We start from the raw sequence: 27,227 nt of genomic DNA, 5'->3' as shown, positions 1-27,227 counted from the left end.
ATATGATAATGACTTTGTATTTAAAATAAAAAGCATTGTTTCTATTAAAACAGAATCCAGAAAAAAAATCTAATGGAAAACGGGGGGAGGGGGAAATAACTGAATTTTACAATGAAAATAGCTAGGGCTGTGCGATTAATCGAAATCATCATAAAAATTGCGATTTGAGCGTGCGCAATTTCTAAATCGCTTTATAGCATGATTTTCCGCGCCCCCGACCTCCCGCAGTATGCTATCCGAACCAATCAGAATGCAGCGCGCCTAAATGGAGCACAAGAACAGAACAGACCGGGCGGGTGCTTGGCGATAGACGGTGCCAGGTTCACACACTCCGTCTGTGGTGCGTATTTTTTCTGCGCCCATGTTAACGGATCAGAGCGTTCACACTGCATGCGATTTGTGGTCCGGCAGTGCGCTCCAGGAGCGGTGCGTCTGCAGTAGTCATGCTGCGATCGTCTCCGCACTGAGTCTATTTCTGCTGTGCTGCACGCGCTGAAAGTGACAGCGCATTATTCGCAGTAAAAATTAACATTGATTGGCACAGAAATGTAGTAATTACACCATAAATGCATAGAATTAAAGTCTACTGTTTCACAGTCAACACATGGCTTTTTGGCTAGATTTAAAACAAGGAAAAGTGCACTTTTAGATCAAGTAAGTTCTTTTTATTTATATAGCACATTTCAACATAGCAAAGCTATCCAAAGTGCTTAACAATGTAAATTCAAATTAAAAGAGAAAAGGAATCTAAAAAAAGACAGACAATAACACAACAATGAAATGAAATTAAAATGCTAAGGAGAAATTATACGTTTTCAACCTCGATTTAAAAATGGTAATTGAAGGTGCAAGGCGGCAGTCTAGAGGCAATTGGTGCCACAGACGGGGGGCAGTGACTGAAAAAACTCTGTCACCCTTAGTTTTCAAACGGGAACGAGGGACCGATAAAAGAGCCCTGTCCGTGGTCTGGTAGATTACAAAGGGATAATAAGATCTTTAAGATAAGATGGAGCTTGATAGTTTTATTTGTCCGTATCGCACAGCCCAAAAAATAACAGTTTGCATGTTTTTTTTCTCATTTGAAAATAGTGTAATTTGAAATTATATATATATAATATTATTCACCATGCTCAGCCAATTTAGTGTTGTACAGTCCAAAGAATGGCCGCTGATTTAAAAAAACAAAAACAATCATAGTATAATTGGTGTAGCTATATAACAGGTAACTTACTAAGACGTCGTTATCATGGGATTCTAGGTAATTCCCAATCCTGGCAACTAGGCACTGTGCTCCAGGCCATCAGAGGTTTTGACTTACTATAAAGCTTGTATATAGTTATTGTTGTATAGCCTAAGAAACTTATACAGAAACTCGCGTAAGTATAACCAGTGAATGTGGTTTGGAAACATCTGTCAGTTTGAATGTATGTAATGACTGTATGTAGTGTTTTGTGGCATAGGCAAGCTTGACTTGTGATCTGCTTCGCTTTTTTATTGGTGGGTCCCCATATTTCTAGTGAATCCTAGATTTGCCCAGGGAATGAAGCTGTTGGTGTAATAGAGGATATTTTGGAAAAAATGTTAGTAAGATCCCTGCAGAGACCCAAAGCCTCTTGCTGAACTTTCATTGGAAAAACTCTCAGATAACACTTCAGAAACCTCAATGGAAAAATGTGCTTGTGGCATCATTTCTGTGAAATATTACATTGCTTCTTGTACATTTTGCAAGTGTTGAGTGAGTGGTGCTAAAAGCATGTTCAGTTTTATCTGAAACTGATGAACATGATTCTGGCAGAATTTTAATAGGTTGGTTGTTGTGCATGTCGCGCCAGTTCAGAAATTAAATGTCTGGTGAGTGGGGCTAAAAGTTATTGATCTGTTGCACTTAAAAACTACGTACCATCTTTAAACCCTACCCTAAACCTAACTGATAGCGTTATTAAAAGCAAACATGAAATAAAAATGCATTTGCTGAAGCAGCCATGCTGTCTTGGCTTGCTTCTACAAGTCTTTCAGCTCTTTGAACGTGACTTGTGTTTTCCTTGGACTCAAAGTGAGTGCTCTGCGTTGCAAGTGTAATGCTGAATCAGGTGAGCTACCAAGCACAAAAAGAAAAGCCATACATATGGAGCTAGTTATGTGATGCAAATGTCAAACTGTGGTAACAGGGATTTGAGGCCGAATCATAGTTTTGTGCAAGGATCTGCGCCAAAATAAGTCTTTAGTAATCAATAATCTACTCTTGTCATCATAATTTGTGTAAAAAGGAATACAATTTGTTCGTGTTTTACTATAATTTTAGCTGGAAAGTGCAGTGAAGTGTATGCACAGGGACGGTTTGGGATGTTTTTTTGTTTTTTTGTGCAAAAATGTAGTTAGAGACACATTTTTACAATAAGTCTATGTTGGAAAACTCTTAAATTGTTAGATTTCTTTAAGAGTATTTCTCACATTTGGAGAATTAAGTGCATATATAGACATTTTATGTCTATTTTTTGTAGTTTTTGCCTGGGGGCCCCCCCAGAGCACAGAACATATTTTGGTATTTGTAGATATGAAACAAAAACATTATTTAGTCTATTTATGAATATTTGTACTCGTTTTGACAGGTTTTACTAATCTTTTGGGTGCATATGCTGATATTCAGAAATGTGTATTTGTGAGTTTTTGTCTGTGGGTCGGTAAAGTGTGTGTTCAAGTTGTTTATCGGGGTGCCAAGCTATTCTGAATAGCATGAGATCCACAGAGGGGTATTTCAGGCTGCATGAAGCTCATGAAGGACTTATTCCTCAGGCGACTGCTTTTATCAGCACGGTTTTTGCATTTGTGTGAATCTCCTGCTATGTGTGTGTGTGTGAGAGAAAGAGATGTAGGGATTGTGTCTTTATATGGTCGTGTCTGTAAGATCTCGGTCACGATATTTAAAACATCAGCACTAATGTCACTGGAATAGTCAAATACGGCAGCTTTCTGCTATAAGCAGCTGTGAGTGTGTGTATAAACATTCAGGATTCAGTGTATGTTTCCTCAGCTGTGGGCACTTTTATGTCCCAAGGGTTCATTTTTATTAAAACTAACAGATTTTAATTTGTTACTTTTTGTTAGATGAAGATCACATTAAAACCACATTAAAATGCCTTCATCCTTTATATTGCTACTTTCCAAATGCTTTTCAAGTATAGATTTTATTGTACAAGTCGGGATGCACAATACATTGGTAACCTATCAGTTGCTTATTGTATTTTTAATTCTGCGTCTTATTTTCCCTGTTTTTACACTTTAATTGCATTTTGATGGCTTTACATTTTTATACTGTAACTGTACATTATAATGCTGTGATGCCTAAATTCATGTAAAGTAATATATTTTAGTTTTTTAGTATTTAAAAAAAAATATTTAGACAAAACAGTGTAGAAATTATTTATTGGTTTATCAGTTATCTGCCTAAACATGGAAATAATTCTCAGTTTATGAATATTGGCAAGAATTGTAGTTGTATTGCATTCCTTTGTCTTAAGTCTCAAATATAAAAGTCCATGATAAAAATTGTTGCATTTTAAAAAATTTCGATCATTTAAACCGTAACTATTTTTATATTTATTTTTTAAAAGGTATTTTTTCATATTTAGAAAAATGTAAGTATAACACGCAATTCATATTCTGTAGGCTACTTTTAAAATACTTTTATGGTGCTATGAGTCCTTTTCGAAGCTTGACAGCCCCAGTAGGGCTGCACGATTAATCGAATGTGATTTTCATGCGCATTTTGATAGTAATGCCGGTTCTGTAATCAGCAGGAAATCGTCATCACGTGCTTTCAGATGGAGCAGAATTTACTACACAGAGCCGTAGTTCACTGACAAGTTACGCAAATTCTGAAATTGAAGAAATCATTCTCGATAATGACAGCTGTTTGCATAGCTTCTCAGTGAACTACGACTCTGTGAAGTAAATGCTGCTCCAGCATGTGAAAATACCACATTTAATAACATATTTTTACTCCGAACTCACTTCATAATGTCAGTCGAGTGTTTGAAATAAATCCTTCTGTGAGACGATGTGGTACTTACACAGAATAAGGCACGCAACATATTTCATAGTATTTAAGCAGTGATAAAGGCATTGCATCATAAATATACTTTATTTGAATGAAAATTATAATAATAAGAACTCCGATAAACCGTATATTGCCGTAGTCGTGTGTTTATTAGTCACGTTGAATCAATGAAAGCAGTTGAATCTTCTGTTTATTCAGCTGCAGCGATAGGCATTTTCTGGGATTCTTCTGCGAGGCGTGTTTGGAGTTTCAGTGCGAGAGCGCCCTCTGGATGGAGATTTACTACTGATCACAGAACCGTGCTTCACTGAAAGATACAAGCTTCTGTCGAATCGCGATCTCGATTCCATTTCGATTTATCGTGCAGCCCTAAGCCCCAGTCCTCATTCTCTTAGGTTAATTAAATGGGATATTCTTTAAAAAATTACATTTTGTGTTCCATGAGAAAAAGTCATACATGTTTTGATCAACCTGAAGATGAGTAAATAATCACTGGGCTGGTGTTTCTTGTGCTAACCCTGTAACTGGTTTTATGAGGTTAACATGCATTTTGGTAGTCTGTCCTTCTGCCTGCGGATCCAGCTGATGACAGATGAGTGCTAACGGACGTTCTATTTTTAACTCTTAGACGAGGCATTAATGGATGTGACTTAATTGAGTCTCAGTGAAATGAGTTTGACTGTATGCGTGTGTGTGCGTCATGGGCTCAGATGCAGAGGGAGTTTATGGGTTCAGTGTCATCTATTCTGAAACGCTGGACAAAGAAAGACCGAATGAAAGAAAATGCAGAAATCCGAAAACATCAGACAGCAGTGTGTGTGTGTGTGTGTGTTATGTAAGAGTGCAGCTGTGCTACAGGGATTTGCTCTTATGTGCTTGTGTACAGATACGCTTATGAAAGGGAGAGTGGAGCAAAGGTTCAGACTCAGAGATTTTAGTGGTGGGATTTTAAGTTTTTTTTTAAGCCTTGGTGTGAAGTTGGAATTAATAACTTTTTTTTGTAGATTAAAGGGATAGTTTGTAGTAGAATGTGGGTAACCAAACCATTGCTGGTTCCTATTGTATGTAAAAATTCTGTTGAAAAAAATACAATGGAAGTCAATGGGGGCGAGTAATGGTTTAGTTACCAACATTGTTCAAAATATCTTCTTTTGTGTTTAGCAGAAGAAATTCATACAGGTTTGGAACAACTTAAGGGTGAGTCGATGACAGAATGTTGATTTTTGAGTGAACTATCCCTTTAATTCATTGAATAATAATTGATTTTTAAAAATAATTTGCTGAGAAAAAGCCCCTAAATTATGATAATTAGGAAACATATTATATTATAATTGCAATATTATTGAACTCAACTCACAAACGTGCATAAGGTGATGGGACAAACATTCTGATGATGGGAAATACTTTATTACAGATTTTATGTACAGGTAGGTGGCATGAATAATACAATTTTGATGGTGTTATTTTCTTTACACTATTTAATTAATAAATTGAATCTGTAATCTCTTTATTTTTAGCCTTTTGACAGTATTCAGTGTATAATCTCTCTATATATACAGAGCATCTATTATTTCAGCTGAATAGCCATTGAAAGAGACCATTGCTGAAAGCATGGAAGCCATGGAGAGATTCAGCATATTTTCTGTGATTTATATTTTTGAAGTCTCTGGGCATTTAAATCTAGAGTCATGTAGCTTCTTATTTCACTTTTCGATTCTAATGTAACCAAATCTCTTCTCAAATTTAATCTCATCAGATCTTCTCTTTTTAAGTTGAATGTTTTCTTCCTGAATCAAAATGAATCAAATCTGTGTCTGAATTGAATCTCAGTTATATTGAATCTCTTCTCAAAGTGAATCTTATCAAATCTCCTTTCCAGGGTATTCTTATTGAATCTTACCTTAAATGGAATCACGTCTTCGTGACTGGAATTGCATCACAAACTTATTCATAACTCTTCTTAAAGAAGTATGTAGTTTCACCTAGCACAATTACAAAAATAAAGTGTATTTTCAAACAACATTCACAAATGCTCTTTACACTAATCGCACCCTTACGATTATTCTTATTCTTACATTATTTTACTATTTTATCTGGGGATTGACAGTTAAAAGCTAACGTGTGGCAAAAGCATGATTTTAGCTTACCTGTTAAGAAGAAACTCTACAATTTTGGCATCTCAATTGAAGCGCAAACATTTAGTCAAATTCCTTTGATAATAACTCTGCCTCCAGTTATTTAGTTAGGTTTGGAAAATTATTAATTTTCATAAGAAATTGTGAAAATTCTCACTTGTCTCACTTGTTGATTTGATAGATTTTTTCGGCTTACAATTCTAATGTTAATGTAGTATAACTGTGACATATACATGTTTTGTAATTTGAATGTAAATTGAATGAAATTAAGTTGTTTTATTGCTTTCTCGGTCTTCAACCCCAACATTTGAGCTTTTCTTGTGCTTCAGGTCAGAACACAGCTCAGCCCCTTTGAAATACTGGAAGAAAATCTAAATAATAAATCTTTAAGCACTAATAATTTACCATCATTAGGAAAATTGAATAAAACCAGCGAATACAAATCAAAAAGTGACACTCTTCGTAGTCTGCTTTTTATTGTGATAGCACTCTATACAGATAAACTCCACAACAAACAATAACAAACGCAACTGATAATCCTTTATGGATCCAGTAAAACTTACAGTTACAGTGGTAAAATATTATGCACTGATACAGTGCACAGTAAAAGTGATATGTAATATTAAAAATTGTATGTAGTACAAGTTGTAGTAAAGTGAATAATATAAAAAGCGAGTTCAACAGTATATAATAAATTTATAATAGAATAAATTATATGTATAATACCAAAATAAATAGATGAATAATAGCAAGTAGAATATGTAATATCAAGGGTGGAATAATACAGAATAGACAATAATGAAGAATAAATTAATAGTAAATTATAAAGTAAAATAAATAATCATGAAATGTAGTTTTATAATAGTATTGTGTAATAATTATTAAACAAAGTAAGAAACAAGTAAGGGGGGAGAGAGAGTGTGTGGTTTGAATATGAGCAGGGTAATTCTGGCCATTCATTCAGGGCTATTTTGGGTTAAATACAACATTAGGCTGTGGAAGTATAGCCTAGTCTCTTGGAAATGCAGAGAACAGGCTTTCTTCAGCTTTCCTTAAGGCTTGCGTTGTCCTGTTTGCAATTGGCTAAAAATAAAAAAAAATAAAAAAGTTCACAGATTTGTGATAAGCTATGAAATCCTTATAATCAAGTGATGATAAACTTACTCTTTGTAAATAAGTAACGTTAGTGAAATTAAAGAGAGATGCTTTAGCTCCATCCCTAATCCTGACAGTCTGGCACTGTCTTGTCAAAGTGCTCACTCTACATATTGTGCTCATAACACAATTTACTTTATGATATAAACTACAATATAAAGTTAAAACTTAAGAATTCATTTAAACTTTGATTTCGTATAAAGTCTCAGCTTTCACAGCTTACTAGCGATATCGCTAGCTATTAATAGTCTGACACTGGTGGCGAATTAAGCTGTCAACATAAAGCTAAAAATGACTAAAAAACATACAGAAACAACTGTTCAGTCTTACCTGTGAAAGATCATTTTAGATTGTAGATGCCCAAGCTGCCGACGAGTCAGGTATGTTTTCGCCTGTCCCGATATGAGAGGTGCCTTCACCAATATGGCGGCGACGTTGACGTGCGGTCGAGCGGCCAGTGAGGTGTCTAGGTATTTATTATGTCTATGATAGATAATTACTGTGGAAGTTCCTGTGTATATATATCATGTGTTGTCATGAGAACTCTTTGCAAGCATTCTGAACCAGCCTGTGAAAAACATGCCTATTTTCATGTTTCAAAATGTAGCAAACAACGGCAGGAACACATTCCTTACTGTTGTTTGTCACATTTTGAAATATTTCAGACGCCCGCATGCCTCTTTAGAGTAATCGCTCATTAAGCTGAACGTGAGTGTGTGTGAGTTAGCACTGCGAAATGACTGTATCCTGCAGAAAGAGAGCCAGATTGTTGAAAAAAGAGGCTTCATAAAGACTCTTTCTCATGAAAACACTTTGCTCTCTGTTGGGGGAGACTGATGTTCCCTTGTTGGACTGCATGTTTGGGTTAGCGGGCATGCGCTTTCTCTGTCAGGAGATTTTAATAAGCTTTATTAGCATCGTAAATGAGGGATTACATTACCAAAGCATTAATCAACATCACACATATAGGCTACACCCACGCGAATGCAGTTAGGATAGCAGTGTAAAGTAAGTTTGAATATTCGTTTGCTGTAGTGTGTACATGTCTCTGCTCCTCGCGCTGCTCAATAAGACATGGGCTCTTGTATCAAATACAGTCACTTGTCTTTGACCGCACAGTTCTCTCAGCTTACACACACGGGTCTGAGAGTGAACTTCTCATATTACTGAACGCACCCTTGTTTAGGAATATTTGTTTCTGAACTGAGAGGAAGAAAGCAATGAAGAGGAGACAGAAAGGGACTTTAACCTGGTCTGGTTTCTTTTGTGTGTGGAGAAAGACAGATTGTGATGGTTAGAGATGTGGAAGCATCACTTCTCTCCGCAGAAGAGACTCCGGGAGGAAAAGGGCTGGGCTAAGCAGGTAGAGTCAGCACTGATTGGTTCATTACTGTGGTATATTGTGACATCATGACTTTGTTTGGCCTGCAAAATCAAGCAGTTACTTATTCATTGTAGACCGTTTTGAGTGATGAAACTCTATTTATGTTATCTATTTAAATTACTTTATTAGAGTTGATTGCAGGTTTTCAAAACCCCTAAACTTTGGCACATAGCACCTGTACACTTTATGTTGCACAGATACACTTGTCTTTTCTAAGCAGCTAAAGGACCTCATAAAATCATATTTGGGGGTTCTGTGGACAGTTCATGTGCTTTGAGGCCAAGCAGATATTAATATAAAATTCTTAATATAAAAAACTCTTTATGATGTTTATGATTCATCCAGCATTACAAAGATTTTTGTCCAATAAATAATAGTTATTAATATGTATAAATTAAGTTTTTTAATTTATTGTATTCATTATTAACTTTTAATTTTTGATATTAGTATAATTAGTATTAGTATAATTTGCATAATAATCATGTTTAATATGCAACAAATAAGTAATATTTAATATAATATTAGTTAATAATAATAATCATAGTAATTATTATGATGACTACTAATAGTAGCATTATAATATTATTATTTCTTTAAAATATGATATTAAATATGGCTTAATCGTTGTATATTAAACATTATTATTATTATCATTATTGACTGATTATAATTCTATTAATAATAGTCCCTAATGTTCTGGTCATTCCTACAGATATATGGTTTGGGTATAATGATAATAATTTAATTAATTAATTATTATTAGTAGTAGTAATAGTTTTTAGTATTATTATTTCTGTAAAATATATTAAATATGACTTATTGTATATTAAACATTATTATTATATAATATTATCATTTTATATTGTGCATTATTACTGTGATGATTATTTATTCTTGCTATTTTTATTTTTTATTTTTTTTATACAGGCCCCTGTCTGGAATGTGCATTTCAGTTTTGATTGACAGCTGTCCCATACTTCAGTTCACATTCTCCATGTGACTTTGACCTACAGTGTATCTGTGTTGTCTGCGCTGATCGTGTGTGTGTGTGTGGTGTTCTGTCTGTCTGGTGGGTGTCATGCTGAGTTGTAATGACCCGTGTGTGTGTGTGTGTGTGTGTGTGTGTAGTCCTGTCTGGGTGATGGTCTAGATTCAGGTGCATTATCCTGATTAGTTAAACCCTCATTATGTGTGTGCTCTTCCTCATTGATTAGAATGTCCTGAGTGTGTGTGTGTTTGTCCTGCTGTGGTAGAATACTTTTGCTTAAGCTAAAAGTCAAACAAAAGTTTACCATGTTGTCTCTGTTTGTGTCTCTCTCTTAGGGTGAAGAGTACTGGGTTCAGGTGTACCGGCTGGAACACGGTGATGGAGGAATTCTTGACCTGGATGATGTTCTGTGTGATGTGGCCGATGACAAAGACAGAGTGAGACATGCAAACATTCAAACACACACTCTCACACTGCTAGCATTCTCTTCTAAAACGGGCAGCGCTCCTGTGCGTTTCTTTAGTAGTATATATTTTAGTTACATGTATCAGATGACTGTTGTCTCCCAATAACCATGACCTAATTTGAGGCCGGACTCACAAACACATACACACTGCTGTGAACTCCAGTGTTCAGGCATCAGTAGTGCTGTATGGAATCTGCAGCTGCAGAAACTCCACAGGTTTCCACAGAATTCCATCCGCCATCATTCATAAAATTCTACGCTTTCCCCTGCTTTTGTTTTTGAGATATTTTAGATAATTTGCTAATGCCTTCAGCTACCAATTAGACAGCTACAATAGTATTTAAATAGTATAGTATATTTTATTATTATATATATATTTTTTAATTGATCACATCTTTCGATATTGGGTACTTAATTTTGCATGATCATTTCGAATATTTTTACAGTTAGATTTATCTTAAAGTTGATCTTTAAAACGAATTAATAATTTAATAATGCTGTTAATTGTAATCTTAAAAAAAAACTATTTTCATAATGTTATAATGTTGTGATGCCAATGACAATTATTTATTATTATTATTATTATATTAATAATAGTCTTTGTGATGTTGTTAATTTCCTTTTCCTTACACTTACGTGGCTTGGGTCCCTTATTAATAATATCAGTAATATGTAAAATAATAAAAGCAAAAAATATTATTATTATACAAAATATACTTTTAAACCATTTAAAAATGTAACACAATTATTTGTTTTTAGTCTTTCATTTTTGCTTTATTTTGACAAAATAGTGTACAATAATAATAATAATAATAAAAGTCGTTGTTGGTGGTGGTGGTATTAATATTATTATTATTATTATTGGGAAATTGTAATTCTGTTAATAATAGTCTATATAATGTGGATGTTTCCTATACTTGTATGGCTAGAGTCCCACGTTAAAATAAAAATGACAAAATTGTATAGAATTCTAATCTGTTATCGACCATAACATGAGCATAATTACTGGCTTATTGGTATCGAGCAGAATGTTAATATTAGTTCATCTCTAATTAGTAGTATTGTACATTCAAAGTCTTAAAAGTAAACAGTTGTGAACATTTAATGAGCAAAATGAATGAATGAATGAATGATTAAAATGGCAATGAGAGATTTGAGTTTTCTGCAGGGTAACTCTGCCCCCCTCTGGCCAAACACAGGCAGTGCACTCTCTTCTTCACTTTGCAACATGTTGCTGACCCAGAACAGATGATATCGGCTTACCAAGACCATAGACACTTTGCTAGAATGTAGTTGTGTGTTTGATGTGGTGGGTGTGTCTGGGTGTGTGCGTGTTATTTTAGTTCTCTGTGTGAAATAAAAGACACTTCACATCTGTGCCTGAGGGACACACACCAGGGATACGCTCTCACATTTATAGCTGATAGTGTCTAGTTTTACCTTAAAAGACGATGCCTTCTATCAGCCAGTGTTTACGTTACATCCTGGTATCTCACACCGATTTACTGAATGACTCAGGCTGCACCTGTGGTCACAGGAAACACCGTCCGCAAACAGGAAGTGCTACAATACTGCTTTAATGTGGTTTAGTGTGACGCATTTAACCTACAATCACACAACAGCACAGAAACTCACACATGTTTTAAACTCTCTGCACAAATGTGGACTGTCTAATATTAATGGTCCATAACCAGTTTTGTAATTGTCTGTGGTAAACCAGCGTCCATTTTTAGGCTAAACGCATGAACACAGGCACACACACACACACACACTCAGAGCAGGGTTATTATAGTTTTGTGTTCTTAATTTACTTTTTAATTATTTTTTACTTGTCCTTTTTATTTTAGTTTTGCTTCGATTTTTCTTAGTGCCTATTATTTTTGGTTTTTAGTTATAGCTTTTGGTTTTTAGTTTAATTGTTTTTTTTTGTTTTTTTTAGAATATTTATTCTATATTTTAGTTTAAGTATTTTAGTAAATTAATGCTTATAATTTAAATATGTTTTGTGGTAATTTAAATATGTAATCCATATAATTCCAATATTTTTTACATGTTTGTATAAAACTATATTTTAGTTTTTTTTATAATATTTTATATGTAGTTTTTCTTCTGCATTCTTTATTTTAGTTTTAGTATTTTTAGGTGTCTTAGTATGTTAATGCGTTAACAGGTATAATTTTATATACTGTGTGTATATATATATATATATATATATTGTAAGTCGCTTTGGATAAAAGCGTCTGCTAAATGACAGGTGTATATGACTTTCTTCTTTCAGACAAATACAATCAAAGTTATATAAAAAAAACGTCCTGGCTCTTCCAGGCTTTATAATGGCTGTGAATGGGGGTTGAGACGTTAATCATGGGGTAATCTTCATTTTGGGTCATCAAAAATGAAAATCCTATAATTTACTCACCCTAAAGATATTTCAAACCTGTATGAATTTCTTTCTTCAGTTGAACACAAAAGAAAATATTTTGTAACCAAACAATTGTTGGTAGGCATTGACTTCTATAGTTTTTCCCCCCTCCATACTATGAAAGTCAATGGCTACCAGGGACTGTTTGGTTACCAATATTCTGCTAAATATCTTATGATCCACAAAAGAAATTCAAGTCATACTGAAATGACATGAGGGTAAGTAAATGATGATCAAATTTAAATTTTTGGGGTGAACTATCCCTTTAAGGCCATCTCTATGCTAACAAACTTAAATGACAACATTTAGCAGATATATACCACATATAATATGCGCCTTTAAAATTTGAAATGAGAATATATATATATATATATATATATACATACACACACACACACATTATTGGGACACATCTCTTATTTAATTAATTTAAGTATTCAATCAGACATATTTCCCAGGTCTGTGATGAAATCAAACAGCTAACCATGCAGTCTGCATTTACAAACAGTTGTGAAAAACATGGGTCGTTCTGAAGAGCTCAGTGAATTTGATCCTGAAATTTCATGCTTGCTAGATATGGTCACATATAAGTGGTGTTATTGAAAAGTGGAAGCATTTAGGAACAGCAGCAACTCAGTCACAAAGTGAAAGACCATGTAAAGTCACAGTGCAGGGTCACCAAGTGCCGAGGCGCATGGTGCGTAAAAATAACCAACTCTTTGCTGATTCCATAGCTGAAGAGTTCCAAACTTTCACTGGCATTAATATCAACACAAAAACCGTGCAACGGGAGCTTCACGGAATGGGTTTACATGGCCAAGCAGCTGCATGCAAGCCTCACATCAGCAAGTATAATGCCAAGTATCAGATGGAGTGGTGTAAAGCACGCCACCACTGGACTCTGGAGCAGTGGAAACTTATGCTGTGGAGTGACGAATCACACGTCTCTGTTTGGCCGCCTGATAGGTGAGTCCTGACCTCAGCCTCATCGAAAACCTTCAATGAACTGAAATGGTGATTGCGAGCCAGGCCTTCTCATCCAACATCAGCGCTTGACCTCAAATGCTGTACTGGATGAATGGGCAAAAATTCCCACAGAAATACCCAGATACCCACCACTTCGATACCCATTGCATTAACCTGAATCTGAAGGGACACTCCTGTGTACGTGTGTGTTGGCTGTTTTACAGCGGCTTTGAAAATTGTTCATCCAAACAGATTTTACAGCTTTAACTGTCCAGCTGAAAATGAACCGTGGTCTCCTCTCATTTGGTCGGGTTCAGGCTCATATGTTCAGTTATGTGTAAACTATAGGCTATAGGGCAGATTGTGTGTGTGTGTGTCAGACAGTGTTGGGCAGTAACTAGTAACTTAGTTACTGTAATAATATTACTTTTTGCAGTAACTAGTAGTGTAACTAATTACTAATAAGATTTCAGTAATAATATTAGTTACCATCCATAAAACAGCTTAGTTAGTTACTTTTGATGCCTTAACCCTGCTGATTTAAAATCCAACAATCAAATAATTTCTAGATTTATTTTCATAATTTTCACGACTCGCGCATGCATGTGATGTCCCCAGTGCAGCAGGCAAGCTTGGAATATGGAAAAGCTTACATTTATTATGTCTATGGGATAAACAGTCCGTGTGGCGCGATTCAAATGAGTCGCGCCGTTTCGTTCCGCTTTAGGCGCATATACATTATATCGAACATTTATTGAACTCTTCATATCGTTTTATCGAGGAAAATTATATCAAATTCGAATTATCATTATCGAATTATCGCCCAGCCCTAATCTGAGCACTGTTGTGTAAATTGTGGCTTTACTTTACTCTGGCATTACATCCCACCCACATCCCTCTGATCAGCACGTGGCACATTATATTACTATAATCAAAAATCTTTTTGGAAAATTAAAGTTTCTTACAAACTTGTGTGATTTGAAAAAATTCATAATGAAATATAATCGGAGAAAATTACAATTAGCAACAAGCTACACATGACAATTAATGAGATTAATACAAAACTTCTACTGGAATGTCACTATCAATAACTAGAATTTTATGTGGAAGATACACAGTTACAACTTCTGTGGGGCGTAAAGAAAAAGTTATGTAACTAGTAGTGTAACTAATTACTGTTGCCGGAAAGTAATAAGTAAAGTAACAATATTACTTTTGAAATTAGTAACTTGTAATGAGTAATACATTACATTCTTTGAGTAACTAGCCCAACACTGGTGTCAGAGTGAGATGGGTTCAACAGATTGTGAAGCTCAAAGATCATATCCTTTTAAAGAGGAAATTAATATCCTCACAGGAAGTATATACAGTGGGGCAAAAAAGTATTTAGTCAGCCACCAATTGTGCAAGTTCTCCCACTTAAAAAGATGAGAGAGGCCTGTAATTTTCATCATAGGTATACCTCAACTATGAGAGACAAAATGAGAAAAAAAATCCAGAAAATCACATTGTAGGATTTTTAAAGAATTTATTTGCAAATTATGTCCTGGGAACTTCCTGTCAGCATACTTGGTGCACACAAACCACTGTTGACCTCCAGTGTGTGTGAAGATGTGTTTGTAAGATGTGATTTGTGTTGTTGGGTCGGTGAGTTCTTGTTTTTAGAGTCATTGTGAAACACATGGAGGGATTTCTCAATGCCGCTGTTGCTCGTTCAGCTGTAATGCTACTGTGTGTGTGTGTGTATTTCCAGTAATACACGAGGTGTCATGTTTGTTTAGGTAACCAGTAAAGAATTACTCAACCCTATGAAGAACAGCACTGCAGTATTATTTGTTATGCTAAAGTTAATTGAGGTTTGGGTTACTTGAAGCAGCAAGAATCACACGCATGCATACACGCCAGCTAAAGACATTCTTCACGTCTTCATACACATTTCTTCATCTCCCTTATTTTTTCTGTCTGTTTTTCTTCATTGCACTGGCCTTTTGTTTCTGTAGTGGGGAAAAAAGTAATATACTCATGTAAGTGTGTTCAAATGAAACGATTTCTTGTTGGGTGAACTATTTCTTGTGACCAATTAAAATGTGTTTACCAAGATGGCTATTTCAGCCCTTAGAGGTGAATATCTTTGTGTACATATACTACTGTTCAAATGTGTTTTTTTAATGTTTTGCTCAACAAGTCTGCCTTTATTTAATCACAAATACAGTAAAATATTGTGGAATATTATTACTGTTTAAAATAACTTTTAATATATAAATAATATACAGTGGGTACGGAAAGTATTCAGACCCCCTTAAATTTGTCACTTTTTGTTATATTGCAGCCATTTGCTAAAATCATTTAAGTTAATTTTCTTTCCTCATTAATGTACACACAGCACCCCATATTGACAGAAAAACATAGAATTGTTGACATTTTTGCAGATTTATTAAAAAAGAAAAACTGAAATATCACATGGTCCTAAGTATTCAGACCCTTTTTTAAAATTTAATTTATTCCTGTGATGCAAAGCCAAATAAAAATTTCCTCATCATTATTCCTGTTTTTAGTGTCACATGATTCTTCAGAAATCTTTCTAATATGCTGATTTGGTGCTCAAGAAACATTTCTTATTACTATCAATTATTTACAATCAATGAAAACAGTTGTTCTGCTTAATGTTTTTGTAGAAACCCTGGTACTTTTTTCATAATTTTTTGTTGAAATCGAAATCTTCAGTAGCAGTATAAATATCTCACTTTTGAACAATTCAATGTGCCCTTGTTGAATAAAATTATAAATTTTTTAAGTCTAACTGACCCTATAATTCTTTTTATTATTGCAGGAGATTAAAACAGATGACAAACGTTTCGGCTTGCTGCCTTCGTCAGTGTCATCCATTTTTATCTCCTGCAATAATAAATTGTAGAGTGCAGACCTTGAGTAACGTTTGATATAAGAGACAGGTTTCTGCACTTATAAAAGCTGGGAGAGCGCGGTGAGTGTTGTGATTGAAGTCTAACTGACCCCCCAAATTTTGAACAATGTACTTCTTTGAGCTAAATCTGGCATCTAAATCTTTGGGGACATCCAGAGGTGTCCTCATTTGTATTTAATTATTTTAAATAATGTCAATTGTTTTTTTTTTTTAATGCATGTGTTTGTTAGGGCGTGGCTTATGGGTTAGAATACAATATTTATAATTGGCTGTATATAAGAACTATAGAAGTCTATGATATGTCCCTATTTAGATGTGTGTGTGTGTGTGTGTGTGTGTGTGAGAGAGAGAGAGAGTTTAAAATGTAATTTATTGCTGTGATGGCAAAGCTGAATTTTCAGCATCATTACTCCAGTCTTCAGTGTCACGTGATTCTTCAGAAATCATTGTAATATGCTGATTTGGTCATTAAGAAACATTTCTTCTTATTATCAATGTTGAAAACAGTTGCATAGCTTTTTATTTGAAATATATATATTTTTTATATTATAAATGCCCCCCCCCCAAAAAAAAATCAGACCTCAAATATTTTAACAGTAGTTTTTATGTCTATTAAATGTAAAATTTATTTTACAACACTGTACAGTGTGCATCATTTATTAATCTAGGTTTGTTCAAATCTACATTTTTCTTTATATCATTAACAAACAAGAATTAGATGAATAAATTATTAAAAGATTTAAAACTATATAAAAATTCTAAAAAAGATTTCAAATGTTTTTCATTTTTAGTTGGTGATAACAGATGTATGAACTATTGGTACCAAACTGAACCTTATTGTAAAGTGTTACCAACATTTTTTTGTTCATTATAATTACATATTTTTCTTTACAAAAAGAAACTTTGCAACAAACTAGAAATTATATAGCTTATTATATAACAGGCTGGAAAACAATGACATTTCACAAGCCATTTTTGCAATTTTGACCAAACCTCATCCATGTTAGCCAGCTAGACAGAATTATTTTGGTGACAAATCTGCAGAATTTTCTAAACAAAAAACAAATGTTTAGGTTTGCAAGGCATAATAATGTATGTATCAAATTTTCTCACTTTTTCACATCGTTCTCACTTTTTTTCACTGTGTTTTTTCTTTGCAGTTGGTGGCAGTGTTTGACGAACAGGAGCCTCATGTCGGAGGTGACGGCACCAGTGCGAGCTCCACAGGCACACAGTCGCCGGAGCTCTTCTCTGGAGAGCCGTCCACCTCCACCCCACTGTCTGCCTTCCAGCCGTACCTGCCCCACAGCGAAATAGAGGTCACCACATCCACGCTCCGAACCAGTAAGAGACAGACGAAGAGACTCTCGTAATGTAGTATAGGAATTTCCAAGTTTGAAATGTGCCACTGCTGTGGAAGTTTTGGCCTTTTGTGTCACTCATTGGTCTCTCTATTTCTCACAGACATGCCTTTGCATGTACGTCGCAGTAGCGATCCGGCATTGTTGAACCTGACAGCGATGTCCTTCTCTGAGCCTGGTTCGCAACCCGAAGAACCTTCCAGAAAAAATCCCACACGCTGGTCTACAACCGCCGGCTTCCTGAAACCACGTTTCTCCTCCGGCACCAACAGTCTGGAGAGGAAGGTATGAAGCTGCTGTGAAGCTCCAAAGCTTTATAGTGGAGGAACATAACTGACTACTCTGAAAAATGACAATTCTGTCATCATTTACTCACCTTGATGACTTTCATTCTTCTTAAAATGAGGATATTTTGGGGAAAAAAGTTCTTAATCGTACGTACAGTAATGTTATTTTGGACCTTATTTAGCAAACAGTTGAAACATTCTTCAAAATATCATCTTTTATGTTCCAGAGAAGAAATTCATACAGGTTTGTAGTGACATGAGGGTTAGTAAATAATGGCAGAATTGTAATTTTTGGTGCACTAATCACTTTCTCTGATGCTTATTGAGCGCAGTAGTTGGGTTCAGGAAGTAAAACTTCCATTATTTTTTCTCCATGGGGAAATAGATTTTAACACTAATTTTTAAACCTATGTAAGACAGACCTATTGTGAGTTCCGAGGTTATTAATCAATGGTTATGCTTTTGTTAAAGACACCAATTTGCATTATTTTAATGCAGTTTTAAATAAATAACAAATCTCAACAAAAGATCTCAGCAGAAACTCCCATCAAGCACAACAAATGACATAATTGAGTCTGTCTCAATACGCTCTTTTAAAATACTTAAATATTTGCAAATATATGCATATTTCCAATAAACTTAAAATGTTCTTCCTATATATCAACTTTAAACTAATAACTTTAACTATTTCTCCATTGTTTTTTTTATTTTGATTAAAACATTCGTAATATTTGATGGGATTGTAGTTTTCCCTTATTAAAGCCATTAAGTACACAGTCTTGTCTTTTGTCTGATTTTCAAATACTTTATTGCTTCAGATAAAAGTTTGTAATGGTGTAATTCACATTGTAGCTGGTTGGTTTGATTCATGGCTTATAACTCTTTAAACAAAGACTTTTTGAAAAAATGAATGGAAAAAATACTTCCAAAACCAATGCCATGGTAAAAGTGGGCTGACACTATTGCACTCTATTAATGTTGCTGTATGCTGTATTGCTGTTTAGAGGCAATCGGGTTCCTGCTGGTGTCATTTCTCAGATCATATCCGATAAATCTGTCATCTTTAGAGGCAGAGGTCACATCACCCTTCATGACATCTCTATGAATATTTACTGTCATTTCTGAAGGGTTCACAACCAAGCATCTCACAAACAGAAAGAGCTCTATAAACAAGCCATGTGATGGCATAGAATGTTTTGCTGCTGTTTGTGTGTTAAATTTATTGTGTGCGTGTGCGAGTTCATTTAATGCATTTGCTGATGTGACCATCATTTCTCTGTCAGTTCTCCTTCTAGCAGAGTAATGCTTATGTCAATGCTAGTCATACAACTCTCTAGACAATGAGTTATGGATTTTGCTCGCTCTTTCACACTTGCTCATCTCGGGTTATTCCTTTGTAGTGTGAGGCTTTGATTTACAGCTTTTTCTTATCCATCAGTACAGTGTCCTCATAGACCAAAAATATATTTTGGCATATATGGCTGTTTACTGGTATATTAAATTGTAATCTGACCATCCATGTACATGTGAATCATCATTATTATCGTTTTACTACAGTGTACTAAGTAGGCAATAAACAGAAAGTTAATGCTGTAAGAATATAATTTTTCTCTCCTCAGGGCCGAGGTGTCGACACATATCGTAGTCTTCCTCGTGATGCAGGGCAGCGGTCCAATCAGAACGAGTTTCAGCGTGAGAAGGCCCGTTCCTCACTCAGCGCCAATCATCCCATGGTGGACCGCTGGCTGGAGCGACAGGAACAGGTTGGTACTGTAATGATCTAGTCATTACATTTTGTCATTTATAAAGCAGTATGACTACATTACAGCCATACCGTAACATTTGATAATTGCACTAAGCCATTTGGTTTTATTTCTATTAATTGTGCAACCCTAATGTTAAGGGTCATGTTTCTTAAGAAATCAACATTTCAAAACTTTCTGCCAAGTACAGAAAGAGCATTTATTGAAACCAGGCTAAAATTAATCAGTGAATGTCCACACTTTTTTGATTTTAGATGGATAAGTGCAAAAAATGAATGTCAGTGATGCCTACTGGGACATAAGATATTTGGCTAGCCCAATCATGGTTGGGTAATCAGTGGAAAGCTGGATAAATCCTATTATTGCTAAACACCAGAGAAAATAGCAGTAAAACGTGTGAAAGTGCATCAAACTCTGCAGTTTTTGGCTGCGTGTGGTGCCTGCTGCTCTCCATACCCTTCAGAAAGATCCCAGTGTTAGGAAAGAATGGCTTAATCATGTCCAATTTTTTAAAAAGTTAATGCGCACATTTCAACACAGATTGTTTGATGAATATGTCACGATGTAATGCAGTCTTTGTAAAAAGGCTGTTATTAAAGAAAGAAACTGATCAAAGCGTTGTTGTTCACTTGACATGTAAAAGGGATTTCTTAAAGGCGCAACACACTGATTCTTGAGACTGGAGAAAACATGTCCCACTTTATTTAAATTGGTAATATTTCCACATGTTAATCAGAGATGATCACTAGTGTGTTTTTATCACAGATGTACAATTTCATTTGATTGTCTGTTTCTGTTTATTTGAACAAAAATCTGGCATTAGAGTATGAGTCTTTACCCCAAACTACCTGTAGCTCAATGATTTATGTGCATTAAAATGTATGCTTAAAATGTATACTTAAAAAAACAAAACAAAACGGCGATATAAATATACTTAAAAATCTTTATTAAAGAAACATGCCATGCCGTGTACTATTGTACTGTTTAAAAGAAAGGTTTGTGATTGAGGTCTGAATAATGCTTATAATCTGTGTGTTTTTGTGTTATATTGCGTTTTCTTGATTGGAACTGACTGAAGTGTAGTGCAAGCACTGAAATCAGTTGCATTCAGTATGTAAAGAGAGAAGAGATGTGTGGTGTATCAGAGAGAGGGTTGGTGTGGAGGAGTGTGTGTCTGTAATTAATCATAAAGGTAAAACAGCGATTATAAATCACTCTCAGCTTTAGACTGCTAATGAGATAACACTATATATAGATCTCTCTTTTTTTTCTCTCAGTTTCTCTCCAGTAGGTGCTGCTGTAGGTCAGTTGTATCTCAGTAATCAGTTTCTCTTCAGTATTTTCTTTCACTGACATACACATTCACTTTGTGTCAGTCTAGTGAGTGTTGAGGTGATAGATAGACATATGGACAGACTAATAGACTAACAGATGGATAGGTAAGTAGACAGACAGACAAGTAGGTGGGTAGATGGCTAGATAGACCGTAAATGAAAAGATGGGTAGATAGGTGGATAGGTAGATGTACTTATACATGAATAGACAGATGGATGGACGAATGGATAGATTAGATAGATAGAAAGACAGACAGATAAACAATTTTTCTGTAATTCTCACACTCTTCTTCCAGAGGTTGTTCTGTCTGTCTTTCATCAATTAATAATGGAAGAGGCTGACAGACTAAAACTTCCTCTGTTAACGTTACTTCTGTCCCGATTTCTTGTCATGCATAGCAACACCTCAGCCAATTGAAGTGAGGCTCGCCGATATAAGAGCAGTAGTAACGCTCGAACATAAACTAATGATTGACTTAATTAGGACGAGGTGGAGACGATTCAATAGAAACACTTTTCAGGATCTGCGTTCTAATGCTGTTAGTCATTTCAGTTTAGGAGAATCCCAGAAAAATACTTGGCTACTCAGTCATCGTGGGAAACAATCACTGTTTGCAATATGCGTTTGCCGGGAGAAAGGTTTGGATCAGATCCGAGCAGGACAATGGCTTGGCAACAGTCTCTGATCAATCCAAGCGTGTTGGATGTTGTCAGAAGGTCAGCGGTGTCGGACTGATACAGTTATGCTGTCAAACGCACACACTCTTTTGTCATATTAGACAGCTGTTATATAAGATGGGATGGTTATGTCTGCCGTAAAGGGTGTATTGTGCATCACAGCTATTTTCTTCACTTCCTTCCATTGTGTTTTTCCTCTGTATTACACTTTTAAAAACGCTTGGTCACAGAGGAAGAGTGATTGACCAACTGCCTTAGATAGAGAGAGATGGAGAGACTTATAAACTACAGGGTAATAGAGAAACAACATGGGGAAAACTAAACATTGAGAGAGGGAGAAAAAGAAACATTTCTTCAACTTTTTCTGTTCGTTTTTTTGTTTCCTTTTCTGTTTTGCTTTCATTTTCTTTATTTTCTTTTTTTTTCCCTTTTCTTTTATTCTTTTTTTTCTCCTTTTTCTTTTCTTTTATTCTTGTTTCTCCTTTTTCTTTCCTTTTGTTTTCTTTTTTGTACTCTTATTTCTATTTTCAATTCTTTGTTTGTTTCTTTCTTTTTTTCTTGTCATCTTTTTTCTTTCTCTTTTCTTTTTTGTATTTCCCCCCTTATAGTTTTCTTTTTTCTTCTTTCTTTTTTCTTTTCTTCTAGCGCTCTTTTTTCAATTATTTCTTCATTCTTTTGTATTGGACTTTCCTTTTTTCTCTTTTATTTTAATTTTCCTTTCATGTCATCTTTTTTCTTTTTCTTATGCCGTTTCTCTTTCTTTTCTTTTCTTTTTTGTTTTAGTTCTTATTTTTCATTATCATTTTTCCTTTTTTATTTTTTCTTGTTTTCTTTTGTTTCTTTTTTTTCTTGTGCTTTGTCTTTTCTTTCTTTATATGTGCATAAGGTGCAGTTTGTGTAACAGCATTCTGACTCCATCCTGCTTTGTTTGACTCTACCTCCATGGAGCTTTACACAGAATTACATGCTTATTTACTCTCTCTGATGGTTTCTTTTCCTCCAGTGATATTGTGAAATTGGTGGAAGTGCCCAATGACGGAGGTCCACTCGGTATCCATGTGGTGCCTTTCAGCGGACGAGACCGCAGGTAACATCCACCAAACTCCATTATTAAATCAATAAATGGGCCAAAATTAAAATAAAATAAATAGTTTTTAACTTGGGAAACTCAACCACTGAACATAAACCTTGCTCAAGATCACCATCTCTCAAAACAAAAGAAAAAATGATAAAACTTTTTTTATGCATGTTTGCCTGAATTGTTCTTTTTGTATATGTAATAGTATATTAATAAATTTAAAGGGGTCATACGATGTTGCTAAAAATAACATTATTTGGTGTAATGAAATGTTTATGCGGTTTAAGGTTAAAAAAACACATTATTTTCCACATACTGTACATTATTGTTTCTCCTCTATGCCAACATCGGGGCGGCGGCAACAACAAAACTACAGTGAGAATAAAAGTTACGCCTTCTTTCTTTGCGTGAACATTTGGGCGGCGTTATGCAAATCTTCGTAGATATGTGGGGGCATGTTAGAACGAGCTGTTTTAGGTAGGCGTGGTTGACTCTTAACTTTTATAAAGAATATCTCTTTGGATTTGAGACTTTAGTCTTTGCAACTTTACAGATCTTCTTTATGCACCAAGAACTTGTAACACTTCAAAGAGAAAGGAAAAATTTTAATTGCATCATATGATCCCTTTAATATTCATTTTAATATATTTTTTGGTCACTGGCATATTCTGAACTCAGCGAGAGCTCTGCAAGTCTCTCCTCTGCATCACCTGATGTTCTGAGAGATCAGTGTTTGATTTGAGATGACTAAATGTTTGTGTGACCCTAAAGAGTCATTGAATCCTCTGCAGAGAGTCCATAAGAGTCTGTCCAGAAGAGATAGAGTATCTAAACAGCATTTGTATGCGAGCGTTCACCAGGCAGACTAATCTAGGTAAAAGCCGCTTTATATCTCTGTGATCTTCATCTCTCTCCGGGCGGCGAGCTGCAGCAACAGGACGCAGTTATAAAGATGGAGAACGTTATTTATCTTGAGAAACTAGCTTTCGTTCAGAAGTGCTTCATGATGCTGCATTAGGTTCAAGTTCTTTCAATTCGATATCAATCAAATTAATGTTTCATTTCAAATGGAGGACGTTTATGATTAAATAAAAAATAAATCTTAGACTCTTAGGCATAGATCAAGTGTTTGTGTGTGTGTTGCAGGACGTTGGGTCTGCTGGTGAAGCGTTTGGAGCGTGGAGGGAAGGCTGACATCCAGGGTTTGTTTCAGGAGAATGACTGCATCGTTCGGATCAACAATGGAGATCTGCGGAATGTCCGATTTGAGCAGTAAGACCTGACCTCACATCTGTACAGAGTGCTTGTTGTCCCTTTAACTCCTTACTCTTCATCTCATCTATTCATTCGCTCCGCTCGTTCATTTGTTCTTCCATATGTTCATCCATCCATTCATCTATCTATCCATCCATCTTTCCATCATTTGTTCACACTTCCGTTCATCTAGCCACCCACTTACGTTCATCCATCCATCCATCATCTATAAATCCTCATCCGTCCATCCATTGACATTCATCCACACATCCATTCAGCCATTCGTCCATCTGTCCATCCAATCTATCCGTCCATCTGTCCACCCATCTGTCCATCCATCCTTTCATCCTTTTATTCATCCGTCAACCCATTCATCCATCCATCAATCCATATCTGTTCATCCATCATTTGTTCATCCATCCATCGATGTTCATCTATCAGTCCCATTTATCCAAACATCCATTCATCCAGATGTCCATCCATTCATTCATCAAGCTGTTCATCTGTTCATTCATCAAGCTGTTCATCTGTTCATTCATCAAGCTGTTCATCTTTTCATCCATTTGTTCTTCCATTCGTTCATCCATATGTCCATCCATTCATTCGTTCATGCATCCATCCTTCCATTCTCGTCTGTTCTTCCATTCATTTCATTGATTTGTTCATCCATCCATCCTTCCATTTGTTAATCCGTTCATCCTTCCATCCTTCCACCTATTCATCCATCCTGTCCATCTTTCTCCTTTTCTCTGACATTAAGTGAGTAAGATATTTTCTATTTTGCTTTGTGTCTGATGGTGCGGTAAATTTTTTTATTGCTGAAAATTAATTATAATTGTATTAATCCATAAACCTAAATGTTTGTGTGTTTTTGTATGTTCTCAGAGCTCAGAACATGTTTCGTCAGGCAATGCATTCTCCCGTCATCCTGTTCCACGTGGTGCCGACCACCATGAGATCCCAGTATGAGCAGATATCCCATAATGAACACAACCCCAGAGCGAACATTGACCTTTCCGGACGTTTCAGCCCTGACTCCCTCACCAATAACCTGGTCGGCCTGGATCACGCTGCTCACCGATTGGCGCAGCACATGTCACACCCACCGAATAACCATTTGGATACCAGCTCTCCCATCCATCATCCTGTTGGCTCATCAGGAAAACCTCCATCAGGTCACGCCTCCTCTCCCCAAAGAGGATTAAGCCCCACCCCCACAACTGGCTTTACCAAGAAGGTTGGGCGGAGACTTGGAATCCAGCTTAGAAAAGGTATCAGTAAAAAAAACGTCCTTTTGCTTTTTTGTAAATTATTAATAAATGGCTGTCACTTGATGATAAACTGCTCGTTATGCTGGTTGATTACTGCATATATTAATATTTGCTGAGAAAAGCTCTAATGAAGATTAATTTAAAACATTTTATTATTGATGTAGACAATAAAATGATTGAAAAGGCATTACAATTTTAACACATTTTTATATAATTAATTGTACTAAAACAATAAATATTAGTTTGTTAATATTTTATTGTAGGTTAGTTTTCCTGTCTTGATAACTAAATTGTTTAAATTACTACTATTATTATGTACTAAATTACAGAGCCGGCTTCAAAATTTGTGGATTATTTTAGTAAACCATTAGTTAGTGAACTCCCCTCGTTCATTCAAGATACAACTCATGTGTTGAATATTGTTAAAGATATTAAAACTACAGAATCATCTATACTGGTGACTATGGATGTTGAATCATTGTATACGAATATAGACCATAAAGATGGGCTGGAAGCATTATCATACTATTTAGTTATGAGATCATGTACTGAAAGGCCTCCGGCATGTTTTATTATGCAATTAGCAGAATGGACATTAAATAACAACTTCTTTCTGTTTCAAGATGAATTCTATAAACAAATTAAAGGTACAGCAATGGGTGCCTGTTTTGCCCCAAATTATGCAAATTTGTTTTTAGGATTTTGGGAAAAGGAATTTGTATTTTCTGATTCAAATACATATTTAAAGAATGTGATGTGGTGGGGTAGATATATAGATGATTTCATTTTGATATGGACAGGTTCAGAAGCAGATTTGTTAGTCTTTCATTCATACTTAAATAATACTAATGTGAATTTGAAGTTGAGTCTTGATTTTTCACATACTGAGATACATTTCTTGGACTTAAACATTTTTAAAGAAGGCAATGGTGTATTACATACTACTATTTTTAGGAAAGAAACAGATAGAAATACTATTTTAAGAGCGGATAGTTTTCACCCTTCATGGTTGATCGACAATATTCCCTTAGGACAGTTTCAGAGGTTAAAAAGGATCTGTGACAAGGAAGATGATTTTGATTTCAGGGCTCAAGAAATGACTCAAAGATTTCAGGAACGAGGGTACAAAAACAGGGTGATCAACAAGGCATTTAATAAAGCAACAAACATCAGTAGAGAGGAGTTATTAGTACAAAAACGTAAATCACAAGATTCTGATAATTCGGTTTATTTCGTTACACAGTACAGTACAGAAGTGAATAGAAAAAATAATTGGGAAATTGTGAATGAGTGATCCCCATCTCAGGGAAGTCATGCCTGAATCTCCCTCCATTGTATTCCGGAAAGCACCTACAATTAAAGATAAATTAGTGAGAAGTCATCTTTCCTCTAAGAAATTAAGTACCTGGTTATGTCCTAGTGCAGGAAATTACAGATGTGGCAATTGCAATCACTGTGACAATATGGTCAAGACAAATATGTTTAAAGATGTAACTTCACACATTGAATTTAAAGTTAAATAATTTATTAATTGCAATACCTCATTTGTAGTGTATCGGTTAGTGTGTCCATGTGGTTGTTTCTATATAGGGATGACTACAAGGAAATTAAAGATCAGATTAGTAGAACATAAGAATGCCATTCAAGTTTGTAACCCTTTGTATCCTATGGCCCTTCATTATAAAGAGAAAAATCATGGTAGCCC

At 35.3% G+C, this 27,227-nt stretch overlaps 1 protein-coding gene across 1 annotated transcript in view; it reads left to right on the top strand.

The window, feature by feature from the left end:
* LOC107557790 (partitioning defective 3 homolog) overlaps nucleotides 1–27,227 on the top strand; it is an 83,874-nt gene that overhangs the window by 12,158 nt on the left and 44,489 nt on the right. Inside the window, exons 2-9 of the mRNA XM_016241328.1 lie at nucleotides 10,055–10,156; nucleotides 17,657–17,840; nucleotides 17,961–18,142; nucleotides 19,764–19,907; nucleotides 20,673–20,674; nucleotides 22,923–23,006; nucleotides 24,144–24,269; nucleotides 25,137–25,522. Of these exons, the coding sequence (XP_016096814.1) occupies nucleotides 10,055–10,156; nucleotides 17,657–17,840; nucleotides 17,961–18,142; nucleotides 19,764–19,907; nucleotides 20,673–20,674; nucleotides 22,923–23,006; nucleotides 24,144–24,269; nucleotides 25,137–25,522 (1,210 nt within the window). The remainder of the gene's footprint in view (nucleotides 1–10,054; nucleotides 10,157–17,656; nucleotides 17,841–17,960; nucleotides 18,143–19,763; nucleotides 19,908–20,672; nucleotides 20,675–22,922; nucleotides 23,007–24,143; nucleotides 24,270–25,136; nucleotides 25,523–27,227) is intronic.

Source organism: Sinocyclocheilus grahami, unplaced genomic scaffold, assembly GCF_001515645.1.
Source record: "Sinocyclocheilus grahami isolate Dianchi unplaced genomic scaffold, SAMN03320097.WGS_v1.1 scaffold620.1, whole genome shotgun sequence".
Lineage (NCBI taxonomy): Eukaryota > Metazoa > Chordata > Actinopteri > Cypriniformes > Cyprinidae > Sinocyclocheilus > Sinocyclocheilus grahami.
This window is presented reverse-complemented; position numbering and strand designations above follow the sequence as displayed.